A 14602-nucleotide genomic window follows, 5' to 3' on the forward strand; every position below is an offset into this window, starting at 1 on the left:
CCTAAGGGGCTGGAGGCACAGGGAGGACCCTGCAAATCTGCTCCCAGCTGTGTGACTCTGATTTTCTCACTCTGGAGCTCTCTGCCGGGGGAATCTTGAGCTGCGGGAAGGTTCTCTGAAAGCATTAAGGCACTCCTATGTCAAGTGGAAATCAAAACACCCTAAGGATGGGCGTTGGATACAAGCAATCAAGGCAAAGGACTCTATTTTAGGCATCTTTTGGGAGACTCACCATTCAGAGCTTGGTTCCCCCCAAACAGGCGAGTGGAGCTCTCTCCTTAGAGATGCAAAAGCTAGTAGCCAAGTTTGCCCCAGATCAAACCGGAAGAAACCGGTTCATTATCCACTGAGCCTGTCTGGTTTATAAACCAGGTCAGATGCCTGATTCTCCCGTCACCACCAAAAACACGCACACAAAGAAGAAAAGAAGTAAGCCACATACAAAGAAAGGAAAGACGCAGAATTATTTGCACAAAGCATTAGAAAATACTGTGATATTTTATTATTAAAAATGCTGCTGAAAAGTTTATACATATGTGTCCAGCCATATATATCTTCTATCAATACTTAAGGCAAAATCAAAAACAAAGTTGCAAAATCATAACCCAAGAGACCATTAAACCCTGCGTGCCTTTGAAGATCAAGAATAAAAGCCTAAGAAAGTATTTTTTTTTCTTATTTTTTTCTCCTTTTTTTTCTTTTTTCTCTTTTTTATAGATAGCAAGTATATTTTTTTTAATTTCTCATAGAACTCTATGAAGACTCTATAACCTCTTTCCAGTAGAAATAAGATATCCTTTACGATGTATTAAATTGCTTTTGTTCATAATCCTCTGTAAAAGCTAAAAGTATTCACTGAACGGGAACTCTTTGTCTTTATCCAAATGCTACAAGGCTGACGCATGACTGTACATATTGGTAGCAGGAGACGATGGGAGTTACTAAACCGATACCGGAATTCACATTACAACAGACGGAACCGACATCAAGGCGGACCAAGTTCATTTTCTATGAGCCTATTCGCCGGAGACCAGCAGGGGGATGAGAAGTTGCTTTTGCGGAAATGGCCTGAGAAGAGCTTTCCAGAACAATGCATTGGGGGAAACATCTTATCCAGGACACTTCACTCTGGACACAGGAAGGTGGTTTGGCAGGGGCTGGGTGTGGGGAGGGAGGGGCGTCGTATTTCACATATTTATATACAGAGGAGAGCTCTCAAATCCAAGTGGGATCTGCTGTGGAACTGGGCTGTGTTTCCAAGGACTCCCTTTTGGCTACAAGTCCAATGCTGTGATACATCACTACGGTTTCAGTGTGGGGGATTCGGGGTGTTACCGCGGGGCAGAGGGGGGCCAAATGCAAAATGCCCACCTCAGCACTGGCATCTAAGATTGTGTGTCTGGAGTTAATTGCTACGGGTCTCAGGGAGGTTCTCTTCCAACATCTTTGGCTACTGTTTCTTGGTGGATGCAGACATTTCTTGTTTTCTCTAAGAGGAAACACAAACAGGACCTTTTCTATTTTGGAGTCTTCCACCTTGAAACACACAAAGCATTCCTTCAAGGAAAATCAGAAGGGGAAATTTTAAAAAATGATGAGCCAGTTGGGTTGGGTGGCAGCTTGGGAGGCTGAGGCAGGAGGATCCTGAGTTCAGAGTCAGCCTCAGCAAAAGCGAGGCACTAAGCAACTCAGGGAGACCCTGTCTCTAAATAAAATACAGACTATGGCTGGGGAGGTCTCTCAGTGGTTGAGTGCCCCTGAGTTCAATCCCCTTTACCGGCCCCCACCCCCAAAAAAGATGAGCCATTAATTTGAGGGACAAAGCTCTGATGCCCTAGGTTGCCAATTTAAAGTAGGAGGATCATTTCTATTTATAAAAAAAAAATTGACGGTGAGGCTGATTTTCCCAGAAAAAAATCCATGCAAAGTATGTCTAAGATGCTGGGTTCGGTTCTTTTTCTTCTTTCTTCTCTTATGCAAACCCACAAAAACTGACATTTCCAAGCCGAGGGTTTATCCCATCACTGATAGAAAATGTAAAAAAAAAAGAAAAAGAAAAAACCCTGCTTACTAATAAATAAAGGGCTCACCGCTGAAAGGAAAAAGAGACACAGACACGTCCTCGGGCCATCTGATTAGCCAGGCTGAGCAGGTCCCTCCGCGGACCACAGCCCCTGCAGCTGCCCAGCCAAACAGAGTGGAATTGACTCGGCGCGGCCGGCCGGCACTGAAGGCGAGCTTTCTTCTCTGCTTGGCAGGCCCTGAGCTGGGAAGCGGCTCTTCCTAAGCATATTCAAAGGGCCAGAGCCACACAAGACAAGGAGGCTTCTCTTCTTCCCCGGGGCTGCTGGGTGTGTGCACGTCTCTCAGGGGACACGCCTGAAACCATACTCGGCTGGGGTGGGGGGCAGGGGGGACCCATCTTGGCCTGGCCCCTGCGTGAAGCTGGACGCACACAAGGAAAATAAAAGTGTCCCAAACCCGGGGTCTCCCAGGACTGCTGCGCCCCGCACCTCTGCAAACCCGGGACTGGGGCGCGCTGGTGCAACCCTGGACAGGCTTCCGGCACGGTCCGCGCCCTCTTAGGAACTAAACGGGTTAGAACAGAAAACATCCCACGTCTTTGTGTCCCTCAAGGAATGAAGAACAAAAACCTCTTTTTGTTTGCATGTCTTTTTTTTTTTTTCTTTTTTTTTTTTTTTTTTTTTTGCAGGGGGTGGAAAACAGGTGATATGACTCATGTATATATATATATTTATATTTATATACATTCAGACCACAATGAAAACCACAATTTTGCTAAAAGCTCTTTCAAACTAAAAACACCAATAAAAGCTTTTTCTCTCTCTCTCTCTCTCTTTTTTTTTTTTTTAAATCTTTTTTCCCCCACCTCTGGTAGTGTCCTGTTTGAAACTCACAGCTATATACATTTTGTTTGTTTGTTTGTTTTATTTGTACAAAGTTTCTTAAATATAGTTCAGGCTGGCAAAACATCCCTTTGCTCGCGGAACTATATTGATTTTCCTGCATAGTCAAGTCTTTGAGTTTAATAATAAAATTCTCCTTTCCCTTGTCTCTGCATGAGACAGTGCCCGAGGCTGAGTAAGTACCCCAGGGGTGCTTTCTTTGCTGAGCTGCAGCCATGCATTGGAGGGCACCTAACGAACCATCTTTTCCTTTTTGATTTATTTATTTTTTCCAGCTGTAATTTAAAAAGAAAAAGAAAAGAAAAGAAAAGAAAATGAGAGAGATCCTTGGCTGAGGTCCGGAAGTGTTGGTTCACTGCCCTTGTGACTCTGGAATCTCCAGATCCTGGAACAGGGGATGTTCTTGGTGACCCAGAGCTTCCAGTTGGAATGGTGCGAATCTGAAACAGGATCAGAGCAGAAAGGGATGCTTTTTTCACATTTCATAGGGTCGGAAGTGGATCTGGTAGGAGAACGAGAAAATGCCAGTAAGAAGAGTCAGCGGAGGCACCTCGACTGCCCTTTGAGTTTTAGGTGTTGAGTTTAGTCTTGCTTTTTTTTTTTTTTCCCTTTGTTTTTTTGTTTTTGTTTTTGTTTTGTTGTTGTTGTTGGTTTGTTTTTGTTTTGTTTTAATCCTAACTCCGTGGGATGGAAACCTGTCCTGGCGGGGAGATGCGTGTTCCCCGGCGCCTCTCTCTCTCTCTCGACCTGGCGCACGCACGTCGGGCCGGAGGGAAAGGGGAGGGGCCTGCAAGCTATACCCGGGTGGTGGAATGTCCGTGGGGTAAATTCGTACTGTTTTGTCCCCCGCTGAAGGTGTTGAAGGTGTGCAAAGGCTGCATCCCCGTCAGGGTGTTGGGGATCATGGTGATGGTGTTGGGCGTCATGAGTGGGATGTCGTCTGGGGATCTACGCAGCGTGAGCGTGTAGTCCGGCGGGCAGGTCAGCCGCAGCGTGTCGTGCGCCTGCAGTGACTCACACTCGTGGTCATGTTCCAGCTGCTTCATCTGCAGCGACATGATCTCCTCGTTCTGGATGTGCGCGATGTCGTTGGTGGTGTTCCTCTGCGGGCTGGGGCGCCGGTGCGTCTCGTGGCGCCGCTTGTCCTTCTTGTAGTAGAGGGCGGCGAAGGCCAGGATGTTGAGGAAGAGCAGCGAGGCGCCCACCGCGATGGTCACGCTCAGCTCGGTGGAGTAGTCCCGCTTGGTCTCGATCAGCACCGTGGTGTCCTCGGGCCCCGTTTTGTGAGAGTCCTTGCTGTGTTTGGGGTTGTTGGCCGGCGTGATGGCCGGGCGCTTGGTGGTGGGCCAGATCTTAGCAGGGGACCTCCGGGTGCCGTAGGGAAAGGAGGTCATGTCGGGTGGGGGCACTTTGGTGGTGGTGGAGACGTACTGGAAGATCTCGTTCAAGTTGTGCAGATGGGGGACCAGTTCCAACCAGAAAGCCACCTTGGTGGCTCGGTAGTGGTCCCTCACTCGGGGCTTGAGACCGATGTGCAGGTACAGCTGGTCCTTGGGGTTGTACTTGGCCCAAGCCACCTCCTCGAAGCGGTTGGGTTTTGTGTGGATGAACTTGGTGTCCTGAGGGACCGGCTGGTTGGGGTCCCTGGGGAGAGAAGGAAGAAGAATGAGGCCCCACCATTCTGCAATGAGACCCACCAGATCTCCCACCAGCCTACCTGGGGATTGGGGTAGGCACCCCGCCCGTGTTTATCGATGAGCTCAACACAAACTAGCGGTGTCAGATCCGTTCTGCTTTGATCCGAGATGCGCCTACCATTTTTAGGACAAGAATAAGACCCTCTTTGTCTTAAAAACTGTTCCCCATGCTCACAACTTCATGACTTTAAAAGTGTATCGAGTTATCTTCAATGAGGAGAATGGAAAACTTCATGCCTCAAGGGTGACTTCTTTGGTATTTTGGATCCCTTAGAACCGTAAATCTCTACCAGGGGTGAGCTGTCCTACGGGGACACCAGACACCGTTTGGAAATACTTTTGGAGTCTGTTGTTCCAAGGATTATAGGTCAGAAATGTGGCTGAACATCTCCAGTGCACAGTGGAGCTTCCCATCACAAAAAAAGTATCCACCCCCAAATGTGGACAGTAGTGAGGTAGAGGACTCTGGATTTAAGAGGCTCTTCTTGCTGACTAACTGGCCACTTTCTGTCTCACTCGAGAATAGACTGTGGCTGGTTGTGTGCACCTGTAATTCCAGCAGCTCTGGAGGCTGAGGCAGGAGGATCGTGAGTTCAAAGCCAGCCTCAGCAACAGGGAGGCCGTAAGCAGCTCACTGAGACCCTGTCTCTAAATAAAATACAAAATAGGGCTGGGGAGGTGGCTCAGTGGTCGAGTGTCCCTGAGTTAAATCCCAGATACCAAAAAGAGAAAAAAAAAAAAAAGAGAGAGGAAGAGAAAATAGACTTTGAAGTAAATGTCACAATTTTAAAACTGAAAGTCAGATTAGAAATATGGTCTGTAACTGCAGACTGCTTGAAAAGAGACGTGCACGATTGCTGGTTTAAAAGGGAGGGAACTATAATTTCGGATACCTTTTGAAGAGCGAGTCAGTAAATGCCCAAGCGAAAATTCACATTTCCTAGAGCCGTGAAAATCTTGACCCAAGTTCTTGAACCCCACCTGGCCTTACCTCGCTCTTCCACATGGCGGATACAAATATCAGACGTGGAGGTGACAGATGAAGGTTAAAAATAGCCAGAAAAGTCTTGGCAGCAAAGTCAGAATTCAAGCAAGTGCCGTCTTCCAACACGTGCCCCGGAGTGTCTGAGAGATTGCTAGAGGAGGAGACTCCGTGCAATATCCTGCCAGACCAGGGCACAACCTGTGGGTCCCCTGCCCAGTGTACACAACTAACTGGATACTCTATGCTCTGTACCACAGTATATGCCACCTGTGTACTCTACGTGGTGTATAATGCATCCAAGCATAGCTTACTTTATACAGAGAGTACCGCAAAGTTAAGGTCTGGATAGAAGGTGATCCCCAAAGTTCACGCGTTAGACAACAACAACAAAAACGTCCAGAGGTGAAACGTTTGTATTGCAATAGCCTTAAACTCACCAGCGCATTAACCCACTGACGCATATCACCTGGGTGGTGCCTGTAGGCAGGTGGGTGTGGCTGGAGCTGGGACATCCCGTGGGGACTATATCCTGTCCCTGGCTCCATGGGGACTATATCCTGTCCCCGGCTCCATGGGGACTATATCCTGTCCCCGGCTCCTTGGGGACTATATCCTGTCCCGGGCTCCTTGGGGACTATATCCTGTCCCTGGCTCCTTGGGGACTATATCCTGTCCCCGGCTCCTTGGGGACTATATTCTGTCCCTGGCTCCTTGGGACTACATCCTGTCCCTGGCTCCTTGGGGACTATATCCTGTCCCTGGCTCCATGGGGTTTATATCTGGTCCCTGGTGAGCAGAGCTCTCTCTGCTTCTTGGCACCACGTTCTGAGCTGCTCTCCTCCTCCAGGCCCTTCCGCCATTTTGTTCTGCCTCACCTTGGGCCAGAGCCATGGAGTCGGCCCACCATGGACTCAACCTCTGAAACTATGAGCCCCAGATAAAGTTTAAGTAGTTCTTCTGTGTTTTGTTTACAGCAGTAGAAAAGCTGAATACAACACACAGTATATACTGTATACTAAATGCCGACTGTATACAGTACATGTGTGTATACATTTATTTGCATATACGTATTTATATGTGCATGTATATATGCATATATATACATATAAATATACATATGACGTATACAATGGTAAATTAGAGGAGGAGAACATACCTGTACCTTGGTTTTTACTAATAGATGATATACGCATGTGCCGAAGTCCCTATAGCAAGAACTTTCTTACCTACTTACATTCATGTGCTTAAAAAATCATCCGGTTCTGATCCATTACATTTTGCATTTTTACACGTGTTGGGAAAGTTGTTTGATTCAATATAATACCTCATCTCTCTTTCCCTTATCTTGCAAAATAAATCCCAAGTCTTTTCTACTTCATTGGAATCTGCTAGGAAAATGCTTTTTGTCTCTTTCTCTTGTCCCCAAAGAAATGACAAGGGGAGAAGATTCCTGCCGTTTTCCCCTTGGTCTGATCTTGCCTGTTAGATAGAGACCTTTTATTAAGCGCGGGGGAACCAGGACCGTGTTCTGATTGTTTGTCTTGCGGGCTCTTTTGGAAGGAATTCAGTGTACGTTTCCAAGGTAAAGAGAAACCCATTTCTTGTGTTCTCAAAGAATAGACCGGAGGATTTTGAAAATCCAGATAAGTCAGCTTCAGCCCGATACCATCTGTCTCTGTGAAGGTTCTTGGAGATGCACAGGCAGAATTCTTAACCCAAGAAACTCTCAGCGATGAGGAAACCGAGGCCGCCCCGGACCCTCCAGAGACAGGAGGGACCCAGGAGTGGGGACAAGTGACGTATTTCTTCACTTCTACTTCAGCAGGCAAATGCTTCGGATCTCCTGAGTAAAATTAAGAGAGGAGCCACATTCAGCGCAGGAAGCCACCGTGCCGGCTGCCTCCTGAGAGACCCAAAGCACACCTTCCTGTACGTCCCTGGAACCTCAGTCCATCTCCACCGAGCCACGTCCATCAAGGTCCAATCTGGATGGCGAACAGCCAAAAGCGTTTCTGAGGTCCTGCCATTCACGTCCGGGGCTGGAGAGAGACACTGCCGATTTCGTCCCTATGTCGGTGTGACCAGGTCAGCTCAGCTGGGAGGCAGGTTTTCCTGACTCTTAACGCAGAGCTTCCCCCAGGTGGCTCAGGAACTCCTCCTGCGCACCAGGGGGCGCTGTCCCTCCCACCTGAAATACCTCTGCACCATAATGTGCCTATTTTTGTTTTTTGTTTTTTTTTAAACAAATGATATTACTCAGCTGTTAAAAAAAATGGCTTTATGACATCTGCTGGCAAATAAAAGCCATTTTTAAAGCCCGATTCAGGCTACCGCTCTCTCTCTCTGAATCAGCCCAGCCCTGTCCTGGAAATGCCTCTTCATGTCTTCCAGAGATGTTTCAGTGGCAGCATATAAATTAACCGTGGGATGCCAGCAAATTCCAAAGTGGAGATGGCGGCTGAGGGGGGGAAGCAGGGTTTCGTGCGTGCTCGGCAGGTGGGCCAGCACCCTGCTCCGTCCCCAGCCTCCCCACGCCCTTGATCCGTGAGCTCAGTGCATTTCAGGGACCCGTCAGGACCAAACCCTGTCTTCCCATTCCTACAGAGGCTTTATGAGAAGAGGATTTCACTGCCCGACAATCCTTCGGAAACCCAGGAGTTAAATTGCCCATTTCTCTCTCAGTCATGGAAATTTTCCAGTTCCCTTTCTGTCACAAATGCCTCTTCATATTTCAGCTCGCAGAGGGCGCTTCCTGCATGATTTGAGTCCTCTCCTTTCGACGTGGAAAGGCCACCTGGCTGCAAGAACATGCTCTCCCAAGCCTGAGGACCGACTTTGTTATTTGATATAAAAAAAAGCAAACCAACCGGGTGCGGTGGTGCAGGCCTTTCATCCCAGCGACTTGGGAGGCTGGGGCAGGAGGTTCGCAAGTTGGAGGCCAGCCTCGGCAAGTTGTCTCAAATTAAAAGATAAAAATAAAATAGAAGGGCTGGAGATGTAGCTTATTGGTAGAGCATTCCTGGGTTGCATCCCCAAGACTGCAAAAGAGAATAAAATAAAATGTAAAAAGAAAAATCTGGGATGGCTTATGATCTGGTCATTTGCTGATCGCCAACTTTGGGTCCCAGCCAATGTTTTCCGGGTTGATAAACTCGCAGGACCTCATTCCTCACTTCTGCTAGAAGACTTATTATGCCCTTTTAAGAAGCTTCTTCTCTCTTTGCAGGAAAGGAGCTAAGTGTCCTTGTGGCCTCTCTTTCATGCATTTCTTCTCTCCATCTGTCCTTCCTTCCTCCTTTTTATTTATTTTTTAAAAATAATGGAAGCACCAACCTCCGTCTCGGGCACGTGAGCCAGCAGGAACGGCTAATGAGATTTTAATGGTGTTATTTGGATTTCACTCTTCTTTACTGGGTCAATTAAACCTATGATAAATGACTCTGACTTCCCATAGAGGGAAATCACACAAAGGTGATTTCTGCAATCTTAGAGTGAAAAGAAGGACGCTGTTTCCATGAGAGTTAAGATAGGACTTTTAAGTACAATGTAAATAATAGGCATCGCTGGGCATGGTGGCGCAGGGCCGTAATCCAAGAGGCTGAGGCAGGAGGATTGCAAGTTGGAGGCCAGCCTCAGCAACTCAGCCAGGTCTTAAGCAATGTAGCGAGATCCTGTCTCTCAAAAAATATATATAGAAAAGGTTAGGGATGTGCCCCGGAGGTAATGTGGCCCTAGGGTTGATATCCCAGTACCCTTTCAGCAAATAATAGAAACACGTGTAAATTCCGGTGTGGTGAACACAGAGTGGGCACAGGCGTGGTGTAAGAAAGTCTCAGGTAAGTTTTTATGTCTCTAGAAAATGGTAATCTCCACCAGGGGGAATATTGCCTCCTTTCTGGGTAAAATTAGGCAGGGCGGTGCCTTCAAAGGAACTAAAGACCGGACACTGTTGCCCTCAAATCCAGGTCCGCTGAGGGGCTGGCCCTGCTGCTGCAGAGGTGGAGCTTGCGTAGAAATCAGGTCAGGGCGGATGGAATCCGGTGGAGGTCCCTGGGAGAGGCTGTTGTTCTGCTTTCACGGGAGCCCTTGAGAGGAGACGCACACAGACAGAGAGGTGCGTGGAGGAGCCTTGCAGGACCACGGAGGGAGGGGAGGCACCGGAACAGCCAAGACTGCGCTGAGCCAGCAGCAAGGAATACTCCCCGCAGGGCTTAGAGCCCGCCCGGCCTCCACTGGCCTCTCCCAGCCTCCTGAACTCCGACCTGATAAATTCCTCTTGTTTTAAGCATGCATTTTTTTTAAAAACCAGGATTAAACCCAGGGGTGCTGAACCACTGAGTCACATCCCTAGCCCTTTGCATTTTTTATTTAGAGTCAGGGTGTCTCTGAGTTGCTTACGGCCTTGCTGAGTTGCTGAGGCTGGCCTCCAACTTGCCATCCTCCTGCCTCCGCCTCCTGCGCTGCTGGGATTCCAGGCCTGCGCCCCGTGCCTGGTATGTCAGCAGTTTCTGATGCTCTCAGGCAGCCAAGGTCCCTGAAAACTTCCCGCTGACCTTTTCCTCCTCCTCCTAGACAACCGGGGGCATCTCCGGAAGGCCTCCCACCCTGCTGCCCAGCCCAGGGCCTTTCTGGGGCCGGGTTCATACAGCCCCAGGGTGGAAAGGTGGGGTTCCCGGAGCACGTTTCCCATGTCTGGAACGTTCCACAGTTGCCCCTAAAAAATGGGAATTCTTCTCAAGAGTGATCCCCAGACCCCTAAGCCCTGGGGCTTGCAGCCTCTCAGACCCCAGGAAACCAAGGCCCTGCAGGGCCTGCAGAGCGGGGTCCCCGCCCGGAGATGGAGCCTCCGCAGCCCAAGCGGCTGTATCTCCACGTCAGCGTGAGAGGCTCAGGCGAGGCCTCCAGGTGGAGGCCCGGGGAGAAGGAGGCGCATTAACCCCCCACTCCGCTCTCAGACCAGGAGGAAGAGCCACGCCCCTGCAGCTGCTCTGCTTAGGACCCGGGGCCTCTTTGCTCAGGAGCCGGAGCAGCTGCTCAGGGGAGGTCCAGGCGCCTCCCCCGCAGCGCACGGTGGTTCCTCCTGCGGGTCTGCTGCGTGCAGAGCAGCTCCTTGGGTGCGAATCGTGCGCTTGCATGGGGAGGAGCGCGCAAAGGAGCGCGCATGCATCGTGCATATGAATTTATATGAAGCTGCATATGCACAACACATATAGCAAAGCATATCGATTGCATATACCTAGTAAATCTAGTAATGCGTACAGATTGCTTACGCGTAGTGCCAATAGAAGGGACAGATAAATAATAAAGTATATCTAAATCTCTATAGGCAGCGTAGAGTATATATTAAAATATAGAAGTGCATATGCATAGTAAGTATAATGATACATAGACTGGATGAAAACATATATAAAATTGCATCTGTAGTGTTAACTAGATGCATGTATTCCTTATATTATATATATTAAACAATATCCATATCTTTATGGGTAGACACAGGACAGTACATATTTATATATAGAATTGCATATCTAGTATGTGTAATAGTATATATAATTGCATATATAATGTTAATGCAAGATGGCCATACTCCCCATAAGAGTCTAATGTATATATGATCTATTTCTCTCTCAATTTGTACAGAGTTCTGCATATATTAACATATATATTCCATGTATAACATACAATATTCAGAAGTACATGTTAAAAATATGCAGGGCCTGTAATCAAGTGTATCTGTATCTCTATTATCTATGTATCATCTCTCTATGTATTTATGACCATAGAAAAACCTTTGTCTCTGTGATTTCCCTAGCAATGAATTCAACCAACCATGGACAGAAATCATTTGGGAGAAACCTTGTGTCTCCATAGAATTTCCTGTCATACTCTGAACAGTACGGTACACCAACTCTTAATATGGCATTATTATAAGTCATCCAGAAAATATTTACAGGGCAGAAGAGGATGCAGATAGGTTGTATGGAAATGTTGTATCATTTTAGAAAAGGGACCTGGGCTGTCTTCAGAATCTGCTAATTGTGGGGACCTGCAGCCAGCCTTCTATGAATATTCACATAACCAGAGATGGAGATACACACACACATACACACACACACACACATCTACTATATATACACGCACACCCACATATACACACACAACACACATATATAAATTACATATATCAGCATATGTATAAGCCATGCACACATATACAGAAAGCACATTTACTTAAATGTCCTTATAACTATTATGAGATGTACTTCATTCCTATATTTACAGTTTTCCAAAAAAAAACAGCAAAAACAAGATTCTAAAATATCTGTAAGGTCATTTCCATTGCGGCAGGCATGTTTCAATAATCATATTATTTAACACCTAAGAGCAGATCATAATGAGATCTGAAATTCTGCGAACAGATGAACCAGTCAGTCAAAAGTATGTCGATTGTAATCAGCCAGTAGAAACCAGAATTTTCAATAAAACCCAAGGCACAAACGTTCCATGACCATTTTGTAAGTATGTGTGTTTACATATTTTTTGGTACCAAAGCTCGAACTCAGGGATGCTAAATCACTGAGCCACACCCCCAGTCCTTTTTTATTTTCTTATTTTGAGACAGGGTCCTGCTAAGTTGTTCAGGGCCTCACTACGTTGCTGAGGCTGGCCTCCAACTTGCAATCCTCCTGCCTCAGCCTCCAACGCTGCTGGGATTACAGACAGGGACCAGCACACCCAGCTTCATTAGAAAATATTTAAGGCGTAAAGAAAACTTGGGTTTCCAGGATGGATCCTGTTGGGCAGGGGTGTGTGTGGTGCACCTGAATGCTAAAGCCCTTTTTACCATGCAAAAGAAAGACCCAAGCCAAGGAGGAGGGAGGCCCGGCGGGACGCAAGGACGTACCCGGTTTTGGCGAAGTTGGTCCAGTAGGTCATGACCACAGCGCTCAGCATCACGTCATTCTTGGAGAAGTTGCAGCTGAAGAGCTCAGTGGGCCCGATCATGGGGATGCCGAACACGTACGGGACTTCGTCTCCATGCGCCGAGTCTGCCCAGCTGGGCTTCATCTCGCTCTGGCAATGGTGGTAGAAGGCGTAGAAGTAGGTGGGCGAGCCGTACTGGGCGTGCAGGTCAGCGGTGGCCACGGCCGGGGCCACCCACTGGTGGTCGGTGAAGAGGGCCACCAGGGTCTTCCTGCGCGTCTCTGGGTTCTCCTTGTCCGCCCAGTCCGTGTACATGAACTTGATGGTCTCGCGCAGCGTGTCCTTGCCCTCGGGGTAGCCGTACAGGTTGTCCACGAAGTTGGACACGGAGAAGTCGAAGTCGTTGGGGGTCACCCCGTCCTCGTTGTCCACGATGCCGTCCACGAACTTCAGCCCCTCGCCCTGGTTGACGCCCAGCATGATGTCATAGTTGAGAAACTCGCCCTGCTCCATCAGGATTTGGGGGTCGTCCGGGATCACGTCGCCGTCGATGACCGGCCCGAAGGCGATGTGGTAGGTGGCGGGGGTGATGGCCTGCTGGATGAGCTCCTTGTGGTTCTTGCTGCGCAGACAGTCCACCATGTCCGTGGTGTCCAGCATGTTGCAGCCCACCTTGTCCGCCAGGATGCGCGTGTACTTGGCCGGCTGGTAGTTGACCGCCCAGCTGGACAGGGCCGTGCCGCTCTGGATGATGGCCTTCTGGAACAGACCTGCAGGTGCACAACCGTGGGAGACATGCAAATGAGAACCAGCATGGGGTGGAGACATGCAAATGAGAATGTGCATGGGGCGGAGACATGCAAATGAGAACACGCACAGGGCGGAGACATGCAAATGAGACGCGCTTGCGGGGCGGAGAAGTCGCTTTTCACTGGCCAAGAAGGCCGCCCTTGTCTCCCGGGGCTCATGGGCTTCTGGACCCACTGCATTCAGCTCACACACGCCCGAGCTAAATTAAAAACGCATTAATATGTATCTGCAGCAGTTAAAAAAAAAAAGAAAGAAAGAAGGGAAAACACAAAACATGCCCTTTCTTTCTCTTTCTACAATTTCATGGAGTTTTTTTGCTCGTTTGGCTTCAGATCCTCTGCATAAAAACACTCGGTGGAATCTCCCTTGCCCTAAAAGCATGTTTTTTTTTTGTTTTGTTTTGTTTTGTTTTTTGGCATAAAGACAAGTTCTAAAGAACTTGCATCTCATAAGCAAAACTGGCTACGGCTTCTTCATGGGAAAGAAGGAAAAAGAGCCACTGGGCTCGGTTTGGGACTGGAAATCCGGGGAAGCATTTGTAAACCTACCTTTGGCTTAAAAATATTTGGCCTTTACCTTTTATAACAAGAGAAATAACTGAGCCGTGCTTAGAGAAATCTTCAGGGGGGTGTCCAATTCACTATTTTTTTTTTAAATGCCACTCATTTCAAAATTATATCCATGCAAAACTGAGTTTGGTATAGATTCTTCTGTTATATTAAGAAAAAAAAATAGCCCACTGAGTGAAGGACCAGGAAGCCCTTGGGCAGCTTTAGGAGCAGAATTCAGGTGCCTTTCCCATCGTCCATGGGCTGAGTCTACTGCATGGATGGCCACAAGGACGAAGCAATGCTTCTACCTCCCCAGGACAGGCCAGGGCGGCTCTCTCAGCACCGCCGTCTATTGCCCACCTTGTTCCCAGAACTGCAGCCGAAACTCTCGGCTGCAGGAAGCCCTGAGCTCCATCCAGGTCCACGGGTTCAAGCCCTGTCCGTTTTTGAGGTCATGAGAGCCATCCAATACTAGGGAAATAGGAAGGTGAGTTTGGAAGGGTTGGAGGGCTGCCCAGAGGTGACACGGGACGGAGACCGCAGCCAGCCCAGCCGGGCACCGTGTGTCACTCAAAGGCACTTGGGGACCATTTCTGTCCGAGGCCCACTTGGGTCAGACGATGCCCTGACTCTAGGGCTTGCCTCTAAAGAGCGATGTGCTCAAGTCCCTGAAAGAACATGACGTCATCATGTGACCTGTTTGAACAT

The 14602-nt window shown here is 48.3% G+C and overlaps 1 protein-coding gene across 5 annotated transcripts in view; it reads right to left on the reverse strand.

Annotated features, from left to right (window-relative positions):
- Nucleotides 1-3494: 3494 nt before the first annotated feature.
- The window catches only part of Nlgn4x (neuroligin 4 X-linked), a 301913-nt gene continuing 290805 nt past the window's right edge, over nt 3495-14602 (reverse strand). For all 5 annotated transcript variants that reach the window (XM_047537041.1, XM_047537037.1, XM_047537040.1 and 2 more), the window contains 2 exons: nt 12514-13303; nt 3495-4571 (listed from right to left, as the gene is read on the reverse strand). In XM_047537041.1, coding sequence (XP_047392997.1) covers nt 3722-4571; nt 12514-13303 — 1640 coding nt within the window. In that variant the 3' untranslated portion in view covers nt 3495-3721. The remainder of the gene's footprint in view (nt 4572-12513; nt 13304-14602) is intronic.

This window comes from Sciurus carolinensis, chromosome X (assembly GCF_902686445.1).
Source record: "Sciurus carolinensis chromosome X, mSciCar1.2, whole genome shotgun sequence".
NCBI lineage: Eukaryota > Metazoa > Chordata > Mammalia > Rodentia > Sciuridae > Sciurus > Sciurus carolinensis.